The sequence below is a fragment of the Molothrus ater genome, chromosome 11 (genome assembly GCF_012460135.2).
Source record: "Molothrus ater isolate BHLD 08-10-18 breed brown headed cowbird chromosome 11, BPBGC_Mater_1.1, whole genome shotgun sequence".
In the NCBI taxonomy this organism is placed as follows: domain Eukaryota; kingdom Metazoa; phylum Chordata; class Aves; order Passeriformes; family Icteridae; genus Molothrus; species Molothrus ater.
In genome coordinates this window covers 21,346,012-21,365,948 of record NC_050488.2, presented here as the reverse complement: position 1 = coordinate 21,365,948, position 19,937 = coordinate 21,346,012, and the positions used below count along the sequence as shown (strand labels likewise).

The window sequence follows — 19,937 nt, the reverse complement described above, 5'->3', positions numbered from 1 at the left end:
TTTTGTTTCCTTGGCCTGTCAGGGCCAAGTGTGTGTGCGTGTCGGGACTGTTGGGTGACAGTCATGAGTTGTGTGCGGGGTTGAGTACTTGGCAGATTGGGTTTAGATGTAATGTAATATAGTATAATAAAGCAATTAATTAGCCTTCTGATAAGGCAGAATGCAGACTGGAAATATTTGCACATATGATATTAAAGGACATGTGAACCACCTTTCTGTGAGGCGCGGAGGGATACATGCAAGGCGCTGCAGTTTTCGCCTGCTGTGGTGCCGTGTATAAACACAGTGGTGGCAGAAGTGGCGTGACAGGGCACAGGGATGCCGGCTGTGGCCGAACAGCGGCACGCAGCGGCTCGGAACCGGGACCGGGCTGTACCAAAGCTGTGGTGAATGCAGTGGGGGTTGGCGGCGGGGCCGTGGAGATAGAACTGCGCATGCGTGCGGCTGATCCCGGAAGCAGCGCTGTGGTTCCATGAGTCGGCGCGGAGTGATATCGCTGGTGCTGGGGTTGTAGCAACTGCGCATGCGTGGGTTCTGTCACTACCGCGGTGCGGGCAGTCATCATGGCGGCGGGCAGGCCGGGGGGTGCGGGAGGCGGCGGAGCTACGGGAACGGGGCCGCGGCTGCGGCCGTGGAAGGGAACGCCGGGACGTCCGTGGTTGCAGGAGGCGGCAGAGCCATGCCATCCAGCAGCTCTGAAGCGGGAGGGTGCGGTGGGGAAGGCGCGGCTCGGCCCGCCATGCAGCGGCGGCGGCAGGAGAGGGGAAGCGACCACGGGCGGCGCTGACGGGAGCCTGGGCTGGAGCGCCGCGGCGCCGGCACGGGGTGCCTTGGGTGGCTGGGGCGCCCCGTAAGACAGTCATTAAAACACCCTAAAAATTATTGAAAAAGCCCTAAAGGTATCCTAAACATTTCCAGAGAATTCCTAAAAAACTCCTGCAAAAAAAAACCCTGAAATATCCCTAAAAATCCCTGAAAAATCACCTGAAAGACCCTAAAAAACAGTTTAACCCCTACCTGTAACACTGTGGCCTCCAAACATCATCTCTACCTCTTAATCGGGGTAACTGCAAGACCCTCAAACACCACCACAATCACCAGCTTGAGTTGGTCTGGGCAGCACCAAATAAAATAAAATAAAAAGCTTTAAAAATAGAAAAAATAAAAATAAAAATTAAATAAAAAATAAAATAATAAAATAAATGCTTTAAAAATGGGAAAATAAAAAAAATAGAAAATTAAAAAAATAAAAAGCTTTAAAAACAGAAAAATTAAAACTAAAAATGAAATAAAAATGAAATTAAAAAAATAAAATAAATGCTTTAAAAATAAATCAAAACTAAAAAATTAAATAAAAAATAAAATTAAAAAAATAAATGCTTTAAAAATAGAAAAATCAAAACTAAAAATAAATAAAAAATAAAATTAAAAAATAAAATAAATGTTTAAAAATAAAAAAATCAAAACAAAAAATTAAATAAAAAATAAAATTAAAAATAAAAAAAGCTTTAAAAATAGAAAAAGCAAAAAATAAAAATGAAATAAAAAATAAAATTAAAAAAATAAAATAAATGCTTTAAAAATAAAAAAATTAAAACAAAAAATTAAATAAAAAATAAAATTAAAAGATAAAATAAAAAGCTTTAAAAATAGAAAAATCAAAAATAAAAATTAAATAAAAAATAAAAAATAAATGCTTTAAAAATAAAAAAATCATCTAAAAATAAATAAAAACTAAAAAAATTAAAAAATGCTTTAAAAATTGATAAAGCAAAACTAAATATGAAATAAAAAATAAAATTAAAAAAATAAAATAAATAGGTTATAAATAAAAAATGAAAACTAAAAACTAAAAACTAAAATTAAAAAAAATGCTTTAAAAAAAAAACAAAAATTAAATAAAAAAAATTTAAAAATAAAATAAAAAGCTTTAAAAATTAAAAACTCAAAACTAAAAATTAAGTAAAAAATAAAAATAAAAAAATTTTTAAATGCTTTAAAAATATAAAAATTTAAACTAAAAATTTATGGAACTTCTACGGTTTTTATTTTGTTTTTCATTTATTTTTAATTAATTTTAATTTTTTAATTTTATTTTTTATTTAATCTTTATTTTTAATTTTGCTATTTTTAAAACTTTTTATTTTTTTTAATCAAATTTTATTTTTTATTTTTCTATTTTTAAAGCTTTTTATTTTATTTTTCTAATTTTATTTATTTAATTTTTATTTTTAATTTTTCTACTTTTAAAGCTTTTTATTTTATTTTTTTTTATTTTTTATATTCATTTTTAATTTTTCTATTTTTAAAGCTTTTAATTTTTTTTAATTTAATTTTTTACTTAATTTTTGTTTTCAATTGTTTTATTTTTACAGCTTTTTTTCTATTTTTATTTTTTAATTTTTATTTTTAATTTTTCTATTTTTAAAGCATTTTATTTTATTTTTCTAATTTGATTTTTTATTTATTTCAAATTTTTATTTGTTTTATTTTTTCAGCTTTTTATTTTATTTTTCTAATTTGATTTTTTATTTAATTTTTATTTTTAATTTTTCTATTTTTAAAGCATTTTTTTATTTTTCTAATTTTATTTTCTATTTTTTATTTTTCTATTTTTAAAGCTTTTTATTTTTTTAATTTTATTTTTTTTTATTTTAAATTTTTAATTGGTTTATTTTTACAGCTTTTTATTTTTCTAATTTGATTTTTTATTTAATTTTTATTTTTAATTTTTCTATTTTTAAAGCTTTATATTTTATTTTTCAATTTTATTTTTTATTTAATTTTTGTTTTTAATTTTTCTCTTTTTAAAGCTTTTTATTTTTTTAATTTTTATTTAGTTTTTATTTATTATTTTTCTATTTTTAAAGCATTTATTTTATTTTTTAAATTTAATTATTTTTTTAGTTTTTATTTTTAATTTTTCTATTTTTAAAGCTTTTTATTTTTTAAATTTTATTCTTATTTTATTTTTATTTTTTCTGTTTTTAAAGCTCATTTTTTTATTTATTTTTAATTTTTCCATTTTTAAAGCTTTTTATTTTATTTTTTAAATTTTATTTCCTATTTAATTTTTAATTTTTCTATTTTTAAAGCTTTTATTTTTTATTTTGGTTTAGTTTTGATTTTTCTATTTTTAAAGCTATTTTATTTTTTTAATTTAATTTTTTTAAAATTATTTTTAAAGCTTTTTATTTTATTTTTTAAATTTTTTATTTAATTTTTATTTTTAATTTTTCTATTTTTAAAGCTTTTAATTTTTTAAATTTTATTTCTTATTTTTTAATTTTTCTATTTTTAAAGCTTTTATTTTTTTTTAATGTTTTATTTTTAATTTTTCTATTTTTAAAGCTTTTATTTTTTTTAATTTTATTTTTTAAAATTTTATTATTTTTAAAGCTTTTTATTTTATTTGGTGTTGCCCAGACCAACGCAAGCTGGTGATTGTGGTGGTGTTTGAGGGTCTTGCATTACAGCAGTACCTTTTATGGAACTTTTACGGCACTTTACAGTTTTTATTTTGTTTTTCATTTATTTTAAATTAATTTTGTTGTTTTAATTTCATTTATTTTTTTTTAATTTTTCTATTTTTACAGCATTTTATTACATTTTATTTGGTGCTGCCCAAACCTGCAGTAGTGCATTTTTATACTTTGTAATACTTTGAAGTAATTTTGTTTTGTATCCTCATATTTTTCCCAAATGGTTTATCCCAAACTGTACCCCCCTCCCTTTACCTGTGTTATCCCTCTCCCGGGATGAGATCATCCCCAAACCCCCACCCTGGCACAAGGTCTCAGCTTTTCTGGGGCACTGATAGCTGGGCAGCTTGTTTTTCCTGGAATTTCTTGAGCAGTGAAAGTGCTCCATAAGTGCTCCTCAAGTAATAGCCTCCTGTGAAGGACAGCAAGGAAAGAACTTCTCACAATGGTCCCAGTCACAAGTACAGGCAGTTTTCTTTGAGATACCTAAATATGCACAGAGAAGCACCAAGCCACACACATAGATATGAGAGTCCCTGTATTCTATTGCCAAAATATTTACACACAAAAGTAAAACAGCTCACTGGCTTGCAAAACACTGGAAGGTATGTTCTCAGCTGCTCAGAGAGATGCAGTGGTTGCATGTGCTCCATATTACACAGTGGTGCCCATGGCTGGTTCCTCTCATGCTGAGGAAAGCTGATTCCTCAAATGACTCCTGAGTGCTTACTCCTCCACTCTTGGAACACCAGCTTTATTCTAAACAATTTCCAAACACTGTTTTGGTTTCTTCCCAAGCTTTGGAGGTGGATGAAATAAACATGGCTGTTGAAACAAAGACAGTCTACCAGTATTCATCAACTTGAAAGCAACCACCCTCAATGGCAATAAAGCAACAACCGAGTGTGAGATTTGTACTCTGGAAACATCCCAAAGAATTGCCTTTGGTTTTAAAACAACAACTGACCTGTCACCTTCTTAGCATTCCCCATAACATCCAACTAGTTCAGGAGATGGTGTGTACAGTCATGCATAGTCCACCTTTATTACAGGAGTAGAGAACAAATTAAAGCCACAACAGTACAAAAAGCTGCAGGGTCTCAAGAGTCTCAACAGGAGGTAACAGTCCTCAGCAACCAGGAGAAACAAAAGACATGCTGTCTGCTTTTCTTTTTAAAGTCAACTGTTTGGGTGGGAGTGTCCAGGTAAGAGGTAGCACAGTCTCTTCAGAGGTATTCAGATGCATTCTATGTCCACAGTAGTATTTTCTGTATTACTGACAGCATCCTCTCTCAGCCTTTAGCTTTGCAACGACATTAACACATAAAATTCATGCAAGACCCATTAGACAAACTTGACAATACATTACAGTTGAAATGCACAACACCAAAGCACTGAAATTTTTTTTTCTGCACATTAGAGCTGAGCTAGTGCAAATGACAGGCCCAGCCAAGAGACGGCCTTCCTTTGCTGCATTCAAAACAACATGACAATAGTGCAGTAAACCTTTCTGCTTTTCAAACACGTGCATGATCTCCAGCTTCACATCTCAAGTATCTTCCATGCCAAGATTCCTAACAATGCACTCAAGGATGTTCTGTACCCCAAGCAAGGTACAGACTAGTGCCAAATTGGAGGAATCATGGCATGAATTCTCTCAGGCATACGGCATGCAAGAGGATATAGCAATTCCAGAAAGCCAAGATATAGCAGGAACAAGAGACCTCCCTTTTGATTGCTCACTACAGGGGTTTCTGGTATAGAAACCACTGACCTGGACTTCACTGAGCTGCAACACAAAGCTGCTCACAGCAGGCAAAGGCAAGAGGTGCACACAGCAGCAAGAAGCAGCACCTGAACTTCGCTGAACACAACCTTACCGAGCTCCAGAGGGGATGACGTTTGGGAACAATCCTTGCTGACTGGAAGCAATTCAGGCCACAGAAGCAACAGGAGACTACGAATGCCTGGCGGCAGCACCGCCACAGCTGTGCGATTTGCACTCTGGGCACTGTGGCCCCACAAGGGCAGGACAAGCACGAGGCGGAGGCGCCCAGGGAAGGCGCGAGGTCCCGGCTGCGGCACGGCACGTTTGTTACAGCACGAGGCGGCGGCACCCAGGGAAGGCGCGAGGTCCCGGCTGCGGTACGGCACGTTTGTTACAACACGAGGCGGCGGCACCCAGGGAAGCCGCGCCGTGTGGGCGGCGGTCCCGGGGCACTGCGCGTGCGTGCGCAGCTGCGGCCGCTCCCTGCACACCGCGGCTCTCCCGAGTCAGCATCACCTCCTGTCAGCCAGCAGGTGGAGACAGCGAGCTGTCCCAGACGCAGCTTCCCTCCCCCCCCCCTCCCCGGGCCCGCAGCTGCGCATGCGCAGTAACTCACTGTGCTGCGCATGCGCCGCTCTCCGAGTCTTCCCTCGTCCCTTTGCATTTTTGAGTCCTGCCGCTATGTGCCCGCATTTTTGCTGGGTGTTTTTATCTTTGAGGAGTTTTATTACTCCTTTTTAATTGCGCATGCACGGTGCTACAGAGTTCGTGTCCACGGGTGGGATCCTCTGTGCTGCACACGTACAGCCTTCTTATTTGCAGCGTTAACGAGCAGAAGAGCCCAGCCCGTGCTTAGATTTGGGAGGAGCGCAGCAATGCGCAAGATGGATGTTTCAAACAAGGCAGGTGATTGCAGTGCAAACAACCTGGCAGGTGAGGGTGGCACAGAACAAAAGACTACTGCACACACAGTAGCCAAAGTCAAAATTCCAGTAACGTGGAAAAGTATACTCCTTTCTCACCCCCAACTCAGGAGGCCAGGATAGACACTTGGAGCACATCCAGCATAACACCAAGGAGCTCTGCAGGAGCCAAAGCCCTAAATACTCACGGTGGCACTGAACATCTTTGCCTCCTGTCAACCTCACAGCTCTTAACTGGCCCCAGGATGGGATGAGGCACTCAATTCTGCAGCTTGTTCCCATTCACACATGGAACTGTCATCACTGGCCTCATCAGGGAGATTTGGGCCCACCACTGACAATCAGGTATGCCTATGAATTGCTGGAATCAGCAACAAGCCACAGTTATTCCTTATGTCTTAAAACCCTGGGAACTAGCAGGGCGCGTGCATGTGCGGACAAGACAAAATGCATGTTTGCACAGACACCTGCATGGACACTCGTGCGGTGTGCTAACAAAAATCCGCTTGCATGGACCCGCAAGAGCTTGCACAGATAGGTGCGCTCATGGACAGAGATCTCACAGCACAGGTACATAGATGACAACTAACCTGGCTGCTGCCAGGCTCCACCCATCTGCAAGGCAGCCCTCCTCGGAGAAGGCAGCTGGGTCTGGTGGCACCACTCTTCCCAGCTGATGCATTCAGACCCTCTACTCTTCAGCAACTCCACTGGGCATTCACCCACATCACTCTTTCATTTGCAATGAAGCTCGACAAGGCTGTAGAACATCGAACACACGTATCACTTCAACTGCATTTGTGCGTGGAGCTCCTTACATTGCTCACCTTCGTGCAATGGTGTTTTGTTACAAAGACTGAGGAAATTTTTTTTTAAATATCCTTCAAGTCACATATTTACTAGGGTATCAGAACACATGCTTGTAACCCTAAATGTATTGAGTGCATATAAAATACTGACTGCTTCACTGTATGACATTTTATTAAGTGGTACCATCTACCTCAGCAAGGATTGAACATTTATTATAAACTTCAATTCACCTTCTTCAGAAATGAGTTAGAAACATCTTCACATATGCCTGGACCTTCACTTTTCAGATTAATGTCCTGGAGCTGTATTTCAACGATTACTGAATAATACTTGTAAGTGTTGGCACTGAATGCCTAAAGTTACCAGAATGGGCATAGAACTATGCCATTTCCTTAGCATTCCATTTTCTTTCAAGTCTTACAGATGACAGGCCAACTCGTGTAATGCTAGCAAAGTTAGGTCTGCAAATCACGAGTTCATTTCAACTGGTAAGGCACATCCTTTCCTCTGCACAAGTTAATTTTACGTACTGCAACAATAAACTAAACTGATGGCATTTCAACATACTGCACTCTTTGCCAACACATTGTTTACTGAGGTAATTACAAAACTAACACATATCTGTAGGACATACAATTCCAATACACGTATAAGAATTCATTGTACCACCATTTATAGAAAGCATTTCTATAATAATCCAAAATGGTCAGAAACAATCTAAAATATCTGGGTAAGAATTTAGAAACATTAGTGAAGATATACCACAGACTCCAGCTTTCTATGTTTTCAAGTGTAAGTTCTGGTAGATATCCACATTTAAATGAAATCGACAATATCAGCAGAGATGCATACCTCTTTCATCTTTATTTATAAAGAAGGACAACACTAGAAAACACATTGATAACCAGTGCTTTGAACAGTGAAGGTGGGATCTAAAAAAAGTCTGATTAAACTGAACAACCTTAGGTCTTTTTCAAGGTGCATATCTGCCAGGAATGCTGAAATGCAAGAGTTTACATCTGCAATATTCCATAATGGAACAGCCACATGATATCAAATATAATCTCAGATTTCCAAAGTGGTACATAAAAAAGCCATCACCAAGTATTAAAAGACCACTGCAAGTTCTTATTGCTTTTTGAGTTAAATAATAGTCTTCAACTAAGCCTAAATCCAAACAATCTCTACGGTATCTTGCTTATCCTCCTGTTCATTCATTAACAATGGAAGCAATCAGTTATATGATGCAGCAAAAGAGGCATTTAAGAACACCTTAACAAAACCTATTTAAGTACACGGGCATCCCCACCCTCCCCCTGAAACCCCCTATAACCACTTAGTGCCAGTACAGGAGCAAAACCCGGTAAGACAAAGCCAGAAGTCTGACTACAGTAAGAAGAAAACACAAAGGGAGATAGAGCTTCCTTAAATATTCAGAATCCGATGTCTTCCAAAACAAAGCACAACATCTTCATAATTTAAAAAGGGAAGTTGCTTTCTATGTATCTAATCCACACACATGCTGAGTAGTTCTCAAGTCTACTGAGCTCCACTGTGCAGCGGTTGATTTTGAATTCAACAATGCTTCAAAAACTAGAGTAATATTCAATGCGCATTTTACTAAGGAGAGGTATAAAACAAATGCATGTTGATGTTGTTCTTGCCAGTTCAGCATTTCTGCAGTAATTCTGTTTGTTTCTTGCAATATGAAAGTTCTACCAACATTGGTCTTCAGAGTCATCTTCACAAGCTGTTGGAACAACACAGTGTAATCAGAAGCCTTGACAAAAACGTGTGAAAATTAAAGCACTTTAGGATGAGTAAATAAAGGTGATTTTATAATATTAAATAGCAGACTGCAATACCCACCCAAACCTTGAGTAATCACATAACTTAATTCTTAAATGCATCTCATGTCCTAAAAATGCAGCATTTTCAAATAAAAACTCAGCAGAACATACAATATGCTGTGTCCTCCTACTCTACTTCCTCAAAATAAGAGGGAGAAAACTTAATTAAACCAGAAATTCAACTTTTATGTAGTGCTTTGCGTGGCTAATTCCAGCAGTAGTCAGGGGAGGATATACTCAATCCATGACAGCAGCATCCAACATAAGTTAACATTAATAAACAATTTGGATACTAAAATACCTAGAATGATCCAGCAGTCTCAACAGACTTACATTATATATATATCTATATATATGTTGCTTAATGCAACCTGGGCCTACTTGGAAGAAGTTCCTCTCTCCACTCCTGTCCTTTCAGCATATGCAAGATGAACACAACAGCAACATATGCACAGGATTTTGTCATTGCAAGGTGAGTCAAAAGTCAAATGCACACTTGGTCAACTATGGTAGAAAAGTCCGTACACACATCTACATTAGGTTTGTAAAATGTTAGCCTCCCATCACCTACAAATTTTCCTCTGGAAACATTACTACCTTGGCTTTTTGTGGAAATGTTTCAAACATCTATTGAGGATTCAGGGGCTTGGTTGGGTTGTTTATGGCTCATCCTGACAGGCCCAGGCCAACTCTAGCCACCCTCATCACTGCCGCACCCCCAATTTCAGGGATATATAGATACAGTTTATAAATACACACCTTCCCTACAACTCAGTCCTTCACTGCACGTCCCAGGAGTGGGTTTACTCCATCTTTTGTTCCCAACAGTACCTCTTCTGCACAAATCCCACTTCTCACAGACACAAACCAGAAATCTAGTACAGCTATTGGCTCTGAAAGTAATATTCTTAGTACATCTGGCTACATGATTAAAACAGATGCCTGCATTGTTGGTCACAGAGGGAAAGCTTTTCAGAGGAGAAAATAGCCATTTTGGTAGCACACTTTCATATACCTTCAGAAAAAGGAAAATTAGCACCCCTGCTGAAGAATCCAGCCTTCCTTGGGACACTCAATGCAGCAGACATTGAAAAAAGAGGGGAAAAGCCAAGCTTGGAGTACAAAAAGAGAACATAAATTCATCAGCCTTTAAAAAACCTTCACACAGCAATAGTCAGAAACAGTGACATTTATTGTTTCCTTGCTTTTTGTGATGACATAAATATGAAGTAGAATCACATTATACACAAGGCAGAGCTAGGATTTTACAGGTCTTCATTTTGGCAGTCTGGATGACAAATATCTCTTCCTGCACTAACACCCAGCCCAGTTTAAATCCATCCTTAGCTCAACCCTTCCTCACCTCCCATTTCCCACTGCTCCGCTCAGGGCTTTGCACCTCACGCTCTCCTCCCGGAGCGGCATGGCACTGGAACACAGAGAGGTTTTGGCTGGCACTCACGCTCCCACCAAGATGATCTTATTACCAGGAACTCTTCAGCTTTTCACTGCACCAGCCATGACAACATTTGCTCACAAAAAAAATCTTTTCTGCAATGAACCGGAGGTGCAAGGGAACAAGTCCTGCACAACAATATTTTTCAGCCTAAGGACAAATAAATACTTTCTAAGGTTTGGATTCTGTTTCAGTCCACCAAAACCAAATGAATCTGCTCTGGCTCTGAAAACATCAGCAACACCAAACACAGCTGCCAGCATGAAGCACCTCGCTGTTCCTACCTGCCCTGTGCGTCACACCCTGCTTTTTCATGTCCTGCGCTACTAAGCTACAGACTGCTGGGAGCAAGATTCATCCCCAAGAACCATCACACCGATACCCTTGAACATTTCAACTTCAATGTGAATATTGTAGGAACCTCCTGAATGCCATTCCCTAGTACAGCAACAAGACAAAGTCCTCACCGACCCCATGCCTTCATAAAATAGAGTACAAGGTTTAAACAAGCCTCATGGTTTGGGGGCATTATCTGCTCAAAAAGCCCAACTCTGCATCCAGATGAAATGAACATCAGAAACAGATCAATGAACAAAAGATGCAGAGGACACTGTCAGCTTGGACCTGTATTAATTCAGCAATGGAAAAATGTGGGCCTGAAGGTCTCATGAGAGAGTGCAAAATAATTGAACACTGTTTCTAGAAGGCACCCACATCATTACTTTAAAGTGTAGCTCAAATAAGGAACAATACCAGTAAAGCCCACAGAAAAAAAGCTGGCTTTTTTCTTCTTTAATAAAACCTCAACTATCTAAATTATGGTTCAGTAACTTGGGTGAGCTCAGCCTGCCACTTTCTGTTGAAAAAGAATCAACTAAGTCTACACTCTAAGATATAAACAGCAGTTAAATATATTAAAGGCGTGGGACACACAGTATCATTATTCCACTGAATATCGACCACAGGAGAAGCTTCTCTCTGCCCCAGGAGCTGCAAGGAATTTGGGTGAATGACATCATAAAATCGCTGTAAAATTCAAAGGCAGAAAGAGAAGATCTACCATTAAAAGGCAGAAAAATGGGAAAGATTTCAGAAAACATCTCTGTGGCCCAAACAATCATTATTTCCAATTCCCCAGTGAGAACAGGAACCTGAAGCAATTAGGGCCACACAGTCCACAGCAGCAAGAACTCAGCACACATCCAGAGAGGCATTTCCAGCATCTAAAATAAAAAAAGGAGAAAGAGTTATTTATTTTGTTTTAAAGTTACTTTAAGTTCTTAAAACCAAACCAACCTTTGATTTTGGCTCTTGATTTTGGCTCACTGACACACACACAGTAAGCCAATAGTCACACAGGCCCTGCTTACAGAATTCCTGATCCTCGCCTTTCCTGGACAGCGCTGAGGGAAATCTGACAGAGGAATAACAAAGAGCCTTTGCCGAGAGCAGTCATCACCCCTGTTCCCTGCCCCCCAGCCGCGAGGGGCAGGGCGCTGGCTCGGGGGGCTGCAGTAGCGCTCTCTGTCCACAAGGCGGCAGCCCTGCTGCCGAGCTCAGCCCGGGGCTGCGGCGCGCTTTAGGGACAGGCAGAGAATGGACGCAAAAGTTGCCGGAGAGCCCTACTCTCTTCAGCGCCAGCAGCTTTTCTTATGGTTTCAGGCACTTGATTGTTTCATTCCTATATAAAAACATTATGGCATTATTTTCAAAAACTACACGTCCTATCCAAGTTTCTTATATTCCTGTACATAATGTAGTAAATAGAGAGGGTTTATTTTAAAATGAGTTTATAAAAAAAATTGTCAATATATGTAAAAAACTTGACAGGTTTTGGTATTCTACACCCACCCCTCCCTGTGAATCTTCTGGCAGCTTTGGGTGCTTCTGGGGGAGGGCACCCAGCATGACCCCTCCCTTAATTCCCCACTCACCTGCTCCTCCACCCAGAGATGTTGGGGTGCCCCAAATGAGATCTGAGCCCCTGAGCCTCCACCCCATCCCCCAGCCTTTTTTCCTCACCCCGAAGAAGGCACAAAACAAGTCCCTGGACAGCAGCATGTTGCTTCATTAAAGCATTTCCACTTGTACACGCCCCCAAAAAGGGGCTCTGCTGCAACAAGAAAGGGCGGCAGCCCCCCGAAAGCCTGAAGCTCCTCCTCAGCTTTGCTGTCATGGGCTGACGGCCACCCCACGGCACGGAGGCAGCGTGGCCAGGGACGCTGCTGCGGCCCGTGCTCGTGCTCCGCTCTGTTCCTGCACTAGGGCCGGCGGCAGCAGTTGGCTCATCCCTTCCCTACGACACTGCTGCTGCTGCCTCCCGGGACGCTGTATGTTCAGGTTCCTGCATGGTCCCAGATTTGATCTTCATTTTCAATGGCTATTACCATTCCTCCAGTATTCCCCCAGTCCCTGTCTTGAGGGGCAGGGACTTGAGAGAAGTAGGAAGAGAGATTACCATGGAAAACTGAGATGAAAAAATTGCAGAGTATCTCAGCCTTCTCCATGACAGTTGCCTCTAGTTTTCTTGTCTTCCTTATCAGGAGAGCATGGGGAGTGTGATGTGTGCATTTTCTTTCCTTTTCTGTTCAACATACTTTGTCTTGGCTTTCCTGACCTCATCTCTGCTCCAAACAGCATCCCTACAATGAAAGAAAAGCATACACTGAACACAAATGTGAGGTTACAAGTAATTTAGAATTCAGCCATCCACGGGTTCTAGATTTACTGCCTATTTAAGTGCACATACTCCAGAATTTTGCATATTTCACATTCACAGAGGCATGTTGCAAGAATAGCATGCATATTCAAGAAAGGTCCAATACAGCTGCTCTGACCTGTAAAAACTGGCATTCAGCAACTGCACAGTCATAGTGCTAACATTCATAGTAAGAAGTAATGCCAAAGCCAGATGACAATGTAGGACATAAATCTGAAATTCTATATTAAAGAGACATCTTCTACTTGTTAACTGTAGTATTCTTGCTAATAAGGGATTAGACAGACCTGCAGCTGCACAGGGTCTTCTACAGTACAGAAAGAAATTAGGTAAGTAGAAAGTACCAGATTTGGAATGTAGAAGTAGAGATTTGCATTTAAAACTTCAAAAACTCCAAACAAATACCCACGATGTACCAGGCATCTAATGTATTCTTACCTTTACTGGCTAATAAGTCTTTTGTGTGGACAGGCTTCTTTACCTTCTTTACTTGGCAGCTGACAGACGCTGTATGAGGAAGCAAAGAAAGCAAGAAGATCAAAATTAAATTAACAAGACCCGTCTTATGGCTTTTGAAATGTGCATTTCCAAATACATGTAGTTCCGTCATCAGTTGTATTCTGGAGAGGCTAATAACAATTGCCACGTATTAAGCAGTCACAAAATTGTAAACCTAAGCCTTGTAACCATATAAAGCCAACATGAAATTAGAAGCCCTGTGTTACAGGTTTCCCACGCTCTTCATTTTGTTCGAAAGCTGGAAGCTTTTGGAATGCCACTTATAACATGAGACGTATCAGTTGACTTTCTGGTATTACCTCCCAAGCACTGCATCAACTTAAGAGGTATGAATGAATGAGCCATGTATGAAGGATTACCCGTATAATGCATCTCAGTCATACACATGCAGATAGACCGCTGAAAGGTTAAAAAGGATGGTGTTCTGAAACTCTCGGGCTCCCGGATCCTCTTTTCTTAACCCCTTCCTCAGAGTCTGGATTAGATCAAGCAGTTGTGTGGTTGTGTTGATCATGATCATTCATCCTCCAGAGGCACATGCTGGGGTGCAGGGACCAAGGCAGTAACCACAGTCTCCTACTGAACCGCATTCAGCCTTTCAGCACTTAAGACACTACAAATTCACTTTTGCCAGCTCAGGACTTGAGTCAGGGGAAGGCACGTAACAATCAGTGTCATTCAAAGGCGTAGTTCTTCAATTTATACTCATTATTAATTCAGCTGCTACTATTAATACTATAGAGGTCTGTAATTTTACAACAGAACAATTACAATCTGCCACAGCTGCTAAAAACATTAATATGTGGCACAGAATATAAGTGAAACAAAATTCCAGCAATGAATGCACAGCTCTGCTCTAACACCTGGTATCAGGGCCAAAGTAATTGACCAGGTCAAACTACAGCTTCCTCCTTTGATTTTTAGAGAGGGAATTTTTGGGGGGCTTGCTGTGAGCTGGAGGGAAAGTCAGCCTATATATCCACCTTCTCAAACTGATTGTGCAGTGATTGTCCTTCTCAGCCAATCCACAACTAAATCCACAAGTTTTCATCCCTGGAAGTGGGAAACTGAAAAATGTGGAGCTGTCATTCACATGTTCCACTGCCCTCATCCCACTCGCATGATATTGAACTCATACCTTCCATTTCTAGGATATGTTCTAACGCATGTTTCTTTTTCCCTGGCTTCAAACCTGTCACTTGGCCTCAGTGTCACCATATATATATTTAGTCTCATTTACCCAATTTTTGTTTCTTGCTTCTTTTACTGCTCCTTCCACTAGAGGCTACTTTTTTCTTATCTTATAATGTCTTTCCCATTGCCACCGATTCAGGATCCTTAGGGTCTCACGTCCATGTGGGGCATGGGCAGTCCAAACAAAACACGCCACAGATGTAAACTGGTGCATGAGTTATTGCTACTATTCATATTACTTTTAATGGCAAAGGAGGTTGTAGTTATTGTTACATAATATTACTATTCATAAAGCTGCTAACATCAGTGGTTATTTTTCAGACCATTACTCAGGATACTGCCCTATAATTTTCTTTAATTTTAATAGTCTGCTTCATTCCTTTTTTTACTTCTCCTGAGTGCTGTGGGGGGCAAAATAGAAGCAGCTCTTGAAGGCTTGAATTACTCCACTTCTGAAATCTCCTGCTTTTCAATCTCTTGGTCTATCATTATGCTAGCCAGTGATCCATACCCACAGTGAATTTCCTTTGATAGATTTTTTTTACACTTACAGCTGCTTAATTTCTTTCAGTGGGGAGTATTAACCCTATTCCAAAACTATGCACTCGATGATAAGCAAAGACTTTTTTTTTTTTTTAATTTAGAGCAGTTTATATCATCTATTTGAACTCTTTACTAAGGTCCCCAGGCTCTCTCATGCGAGAGATGGAAGCTTGGTTGCATTAGTTTGCTGATAGAATTTAAGGGGGGGGAATGAGGTGGCAGAAAGCATCTCGTGGCAGCAGAGCCCTGAACCCCGCTCAGACACCGTTCAGTAAACACAGCCCGCGGCACCGCGCGCGTCACCCGCGGCCAAGGCCGGCCCCTCGCTCGGGAGGAGCCGCCGCCGGGGTGGCAGCGGGCGAGCAGCCCCGGCAGCGCCGGCCGGACCACGCGCCCGCGGCCGCCCGGGGCGGGCGCTCCGCCCGCCGGCCACGACCCTGCTCCAGCCCCACGGCTCGCCAGCGAGCGCAGGCACGGCCACGAGGCGGGCGAGCGGCCGGGGCAGAGCCTGGCGGGGGACGGGGCGCCGAGCAGCCCTCGCCCGGCGCAGTGCCAGGGCCCTCCTCGCCCCCTCCTCTGCTCCAGGGAGGACGCGGGCACGGCGGCCAGGAAACATCCAGAGGCCCGTGGCCGTCCGCGGGGATGCGCTTACTTGCTCGGGGCCCAAGCGAGCTGTCCGCAGCTCAGAGAAGAAAGGGAGCGCGGGGCGGAAGCGGATACGGCTCGGACGGAAGTACCGCGGCACACGGGAGGGCTCCGCCGCCCGCCCCACGCCCGCCCCGTGCTCACGGCTGAGCCGCGCCCGTGTCCCATCGGCCCTGGCCGCGCTCGGCGTCGGGTGGGTGCTGCCCGGCCCGGAGGAAGGCGCCGCCGCTTTGCTCTCCCGAGAGTCAGCAGCGTGCGCCCGCCGGTTGGAAGAGCGCAGGTTTGGGGTGGCCATAAAGGGTTACCGCTGGACACGGGCGCACAAAAGAGTGCTCGGTTCTCTGTTCCCGGCCTTCCTCGCTGCTGCTCCCGATCTCCAGCTAGAAAGAATGTGTAGCACTGAGAGCGCCAGATACTGAGAAAATATAGATTTGGGAGCCCTGGACAAAACAGGAAAAGGAAGACGTTTAATCCAAGCCAAGATTCCAGCTGTAAAAAATACATCGCTTTTCCGCTTTCAGTTTTGATGGGTTACCTATGTTTGTCTGTGAGTCAAAAAAACCCAAAGAACAAAAAACCACAACCAAAACCCTCCCCTACACCCAAACACGTTTTAAAATGCCAACTAATCGCTGCAAGTGTTGCAGCAGCAGAGGAAAAAGGAAAATAAGCAGCCTGTAATTTTTATAGGCTCCTTTGTCACATATGTGCTTAAAATAAATCACCCAAATAATGGTTTTGATTCCACATTAATGCATACAGCAGTTTACTGATTTTTATGGCTGATGGTTAGGCTTTCTGAACACAGTATTTCAGTGCTACAAGGAAGGAAGAGCTGAGCACAGATGTTTGCAAACAGCGATAATAGGATAATAAGTTACTGCAAAGTAAAGACAAGCTCTTGACGTCACAGACCTACTCTTATTTATGCAGAAAAAATATCTTAATGCATTCAGTAAAAAGTTATCAGGAATTCCTGGCCCTGGCTGGTGCTGCAGTGGGCAGAGATACGATGGGCTATGCCTGAACATTTAAAGATTGTTCTGTCATTGTTTGAGCCAGCCTGGTGGAGGTATTTCTCATATCTAATGCTTTTAATTTTCTTTAGTTGACAGCTGTAGCTGAAGTCCAGTGATGAAAAAGTACGTTTTGGAGATGGCAGAGGCTAGAGGGTGCTGACGTAGTTCTATTCTTTCTTGCAGGGCAAAGCAAAGCCATTCTCCTCATCACCACAACTCACAGGAACTGAAGGCTGGGGAATAAGAAGAGGGTTTTAAAGAAGTGGATGGCTCCAGTAGGAGCACAGGAACTGAGAGCCCCTTAAGATTAGACCACAAAAATAAAATTGCTGTAGGTCTGTGCCTAATTCCTGTTTCTCTCTTTTTACTACCTGTTCCCAGTGTATGCTTGGTCTGGAGTATCAAAACTAGACAATCTGTTTCTGAGACAGATCTGAATTTCAGAGCATATACTCTTCCTAACTAGCATCATGCTGCCTGCAGCCTTTCCACATTCTCCTTGCCAGGAAAATACCACACGTACTTTTAAGACATCAGTACAAGTCAAGAGCACTTGTTGATCCTCTGCTCATCCAGGCATAATTTTGGAGATTCAGTATGGACTTGTTGGGACAAGCAGGGGCTCCAAGCAGCCTCTCTGATATGAAGCATGTCACTTCTCGCAGTCACCCTCCTGCACATTAGCTATTTCCTACCAGGTGAGAGGAGGTGTGCAAATTCTTCTGGCATCAAAAATTTTATGACACATGCCACCTGGGCACATTCCTCAGTAAGCCTCTAGCAGCTGACAGTTCTCAACACTGCTTAAATAGTTCTCTGCCCCAAAAGAATTTACTGATTTTCTTGATTCTTCCCAGAAGATTGTAAGTGAACCTGACGGAGCAGAAAGTGAAGAGAACATATTTTCGTGGGCACTGGTTCGGAGCACAAAATTTAACTTCGGCTCAGAATCAGATCTTTTACAAAAGATCTTAGAATACTGCCAAACTACAACAGAGACTGGCTGCAAGTGAGTGAAAAAGCATACCAAACCTCCTTTGCCATTTAAAAGAGAGAAACTCCCTAGAAGACAATTATATGTAGCAGTTATGAGAAAAAATACTTTAGGAGCAATCAACACAGAAAAGGTCCTCTTCTTTTTATGCTGGGTTGTCTACTTTCCTGTTCCTTCTTTAAAATTGTTTCTCTACATCTGAGAAAAAATACAAAAATTAAAGCAATTTTCCTGTGTCACTCATAGACAGGAAATGGTGATGTGTTTAAACACTGATCTAGTGTACAGAAACCCTCACATAGCCACAGGGACATTATATATATCTCACCTTCCTAGCGTAAGTGACTTTGAAGCCCCTCTGGGTAGAAACACAAAGACAAATGCAATCCCGTGCATTGTGCTGCTCAGACCCTCTCTCCTCACAGAGACTTTCCCCCCACCCAAGAGCAAAAAGATACAAGGGGCCACTATAAGGTCACATGAACCAGAACACAATGAAGGAGGGTGAGGATCTATAGGCAATATACTCCCAGTATTGTCTGCTCCTTCAATAGCTCTTAAATGCAAGAAAATTAGCTGTGACTCTTTTGACATGAAGCGACCACCAATGCTACTGAGGTGTTGCTGGATTGGAGTTCCAGAACTCACAATATTTCTGTGAAGGAGTAGGAATGTTAGGTGTTTGCTCCTGAAAGTTTCTTTCTCTCCAAACAGGGACTATCCCTTTGAGAGTAACAGGCATCTCACATGGCTGTTTTTATTTAGTGCCTTCCTGGTTTTGGCAGAGGTTTTCCTTCTTTGACTGACCTACTTGTATCAAGGCTCCTACATGTGAAGGGTCCTTTCTTTGATCTTTCTAAAACAGGTGGCAAGGCAGTAGTAGTGAGTGAAATATCTGCTATGGCTTTGGAAAGGCTTTTGTTGCAGTTTTATGATGTAGCTTCTATGGCAATGGAGAGGCTGAAAGTGCTATTTCCAAGTGAAAATATGTCAGTTTCTCATGTCTGCTATGTCACCTCATTTTACCACATTAAATGGTTGAACCCACATTTTATTTCAAGCTTATTGATAATGCTGGTAGAGAAGGAGAACACAAGCTGAAAATAACATTGTGCATAATTTTTGTCACATGCACATGCTGTGCTGAACCTGGAGGCATTGATTGAGCAGAAACTTGTTTATCCAAAACAGGCATAGTTCATTGCATAGTTTATCCATATGATCGCTCTGTGGTCACTAACCTTGGTTTCAGAATTTAGTCAGCACATTAGGCAACCAGTTATTGGAGACATAATTGTCAGTTATTCTGAGAATCTTTGACTGAACTGGCAGAGTTAGATGAGGATCCATCTAACTCTGGGACTGGGAAAAACCTAAGCAAAGCAAAGGGGAATTTTCTAGCTCTACTATCAGCTCCATGCCAAGTAGACAGCAGGAAATAATGAATAGTCACTGTTGCTTGTTTAAACTGATGTGATATTTCTCATGCTCAGGAGAGAGACTGATAGCAGGCATTGCAAAGCCACTCTTGTCACATCTTTCATTTTAAAAGAGATTTGTTTTGTGGAAAAGGCGCAAATTAATAATTTCTGTCATTTGGCCCTCTCCCTCCTCAAAGTATTTCAGGCAAACTGGCCTTTTCCAACAGAAATTCCTTTAACCGAAGTGTCCTAAGTAGCTGTTCTTGTAAATAGAGAACTGAGATATTAGGCCATAGTAACAATAAAGTCTCATCCCAGTCTATTAAAATCTTGAATGGAGATTGATATCTATCTCAGGCAGCAATATGCAGGGGCTGGAACTGTAGTATTTTTCCCCATTTTAAATTATTAAGCTCTAGAATGGAGAGGGTTTTTTTTCAGAATTTCTTATCAGCATCTTGCCTACATGAGCAACTCAGTAAGCATCTTACCACACCTTTTCCAGGGATAAGATAATTCATATATAGGTAACTATTTTCTGTGCATCTTGTAAATACATTGGGAGGAGCCTAAATTTTCTCTTTAGTTGATACC

The 19,937-nt window shown here is 40.9% G+C and overlaps 1 protein-coding gene across 1 annotated transcript; it reads left to right on the top strand.

Annotated features, from left to right (window-relative positions):
- Positions 1-15,474: 15,474 nt before the first annotated feature.
- Positions 15,475-17,251, top strand: LOC129046786 (translation initiation factor IF-2-like). The gene is made up of 3 exons (XM_054515982.1): positions 15,475-15,748; positions 15,850-16,456; positions 17,112-17,251. Exons 1-2 carry the CDS (start codon positions 15,475-15,477, stop codon positions 16,326-16,328), a joined length of 753 nt encoding a protein of 250 aa, XP_054371957.1. The 3' UTR covers positions 16,329-16,456; positions 17,112-17,251.
- Positions 17,252-19,937: the final 2,686 nt, after the last annotated feature.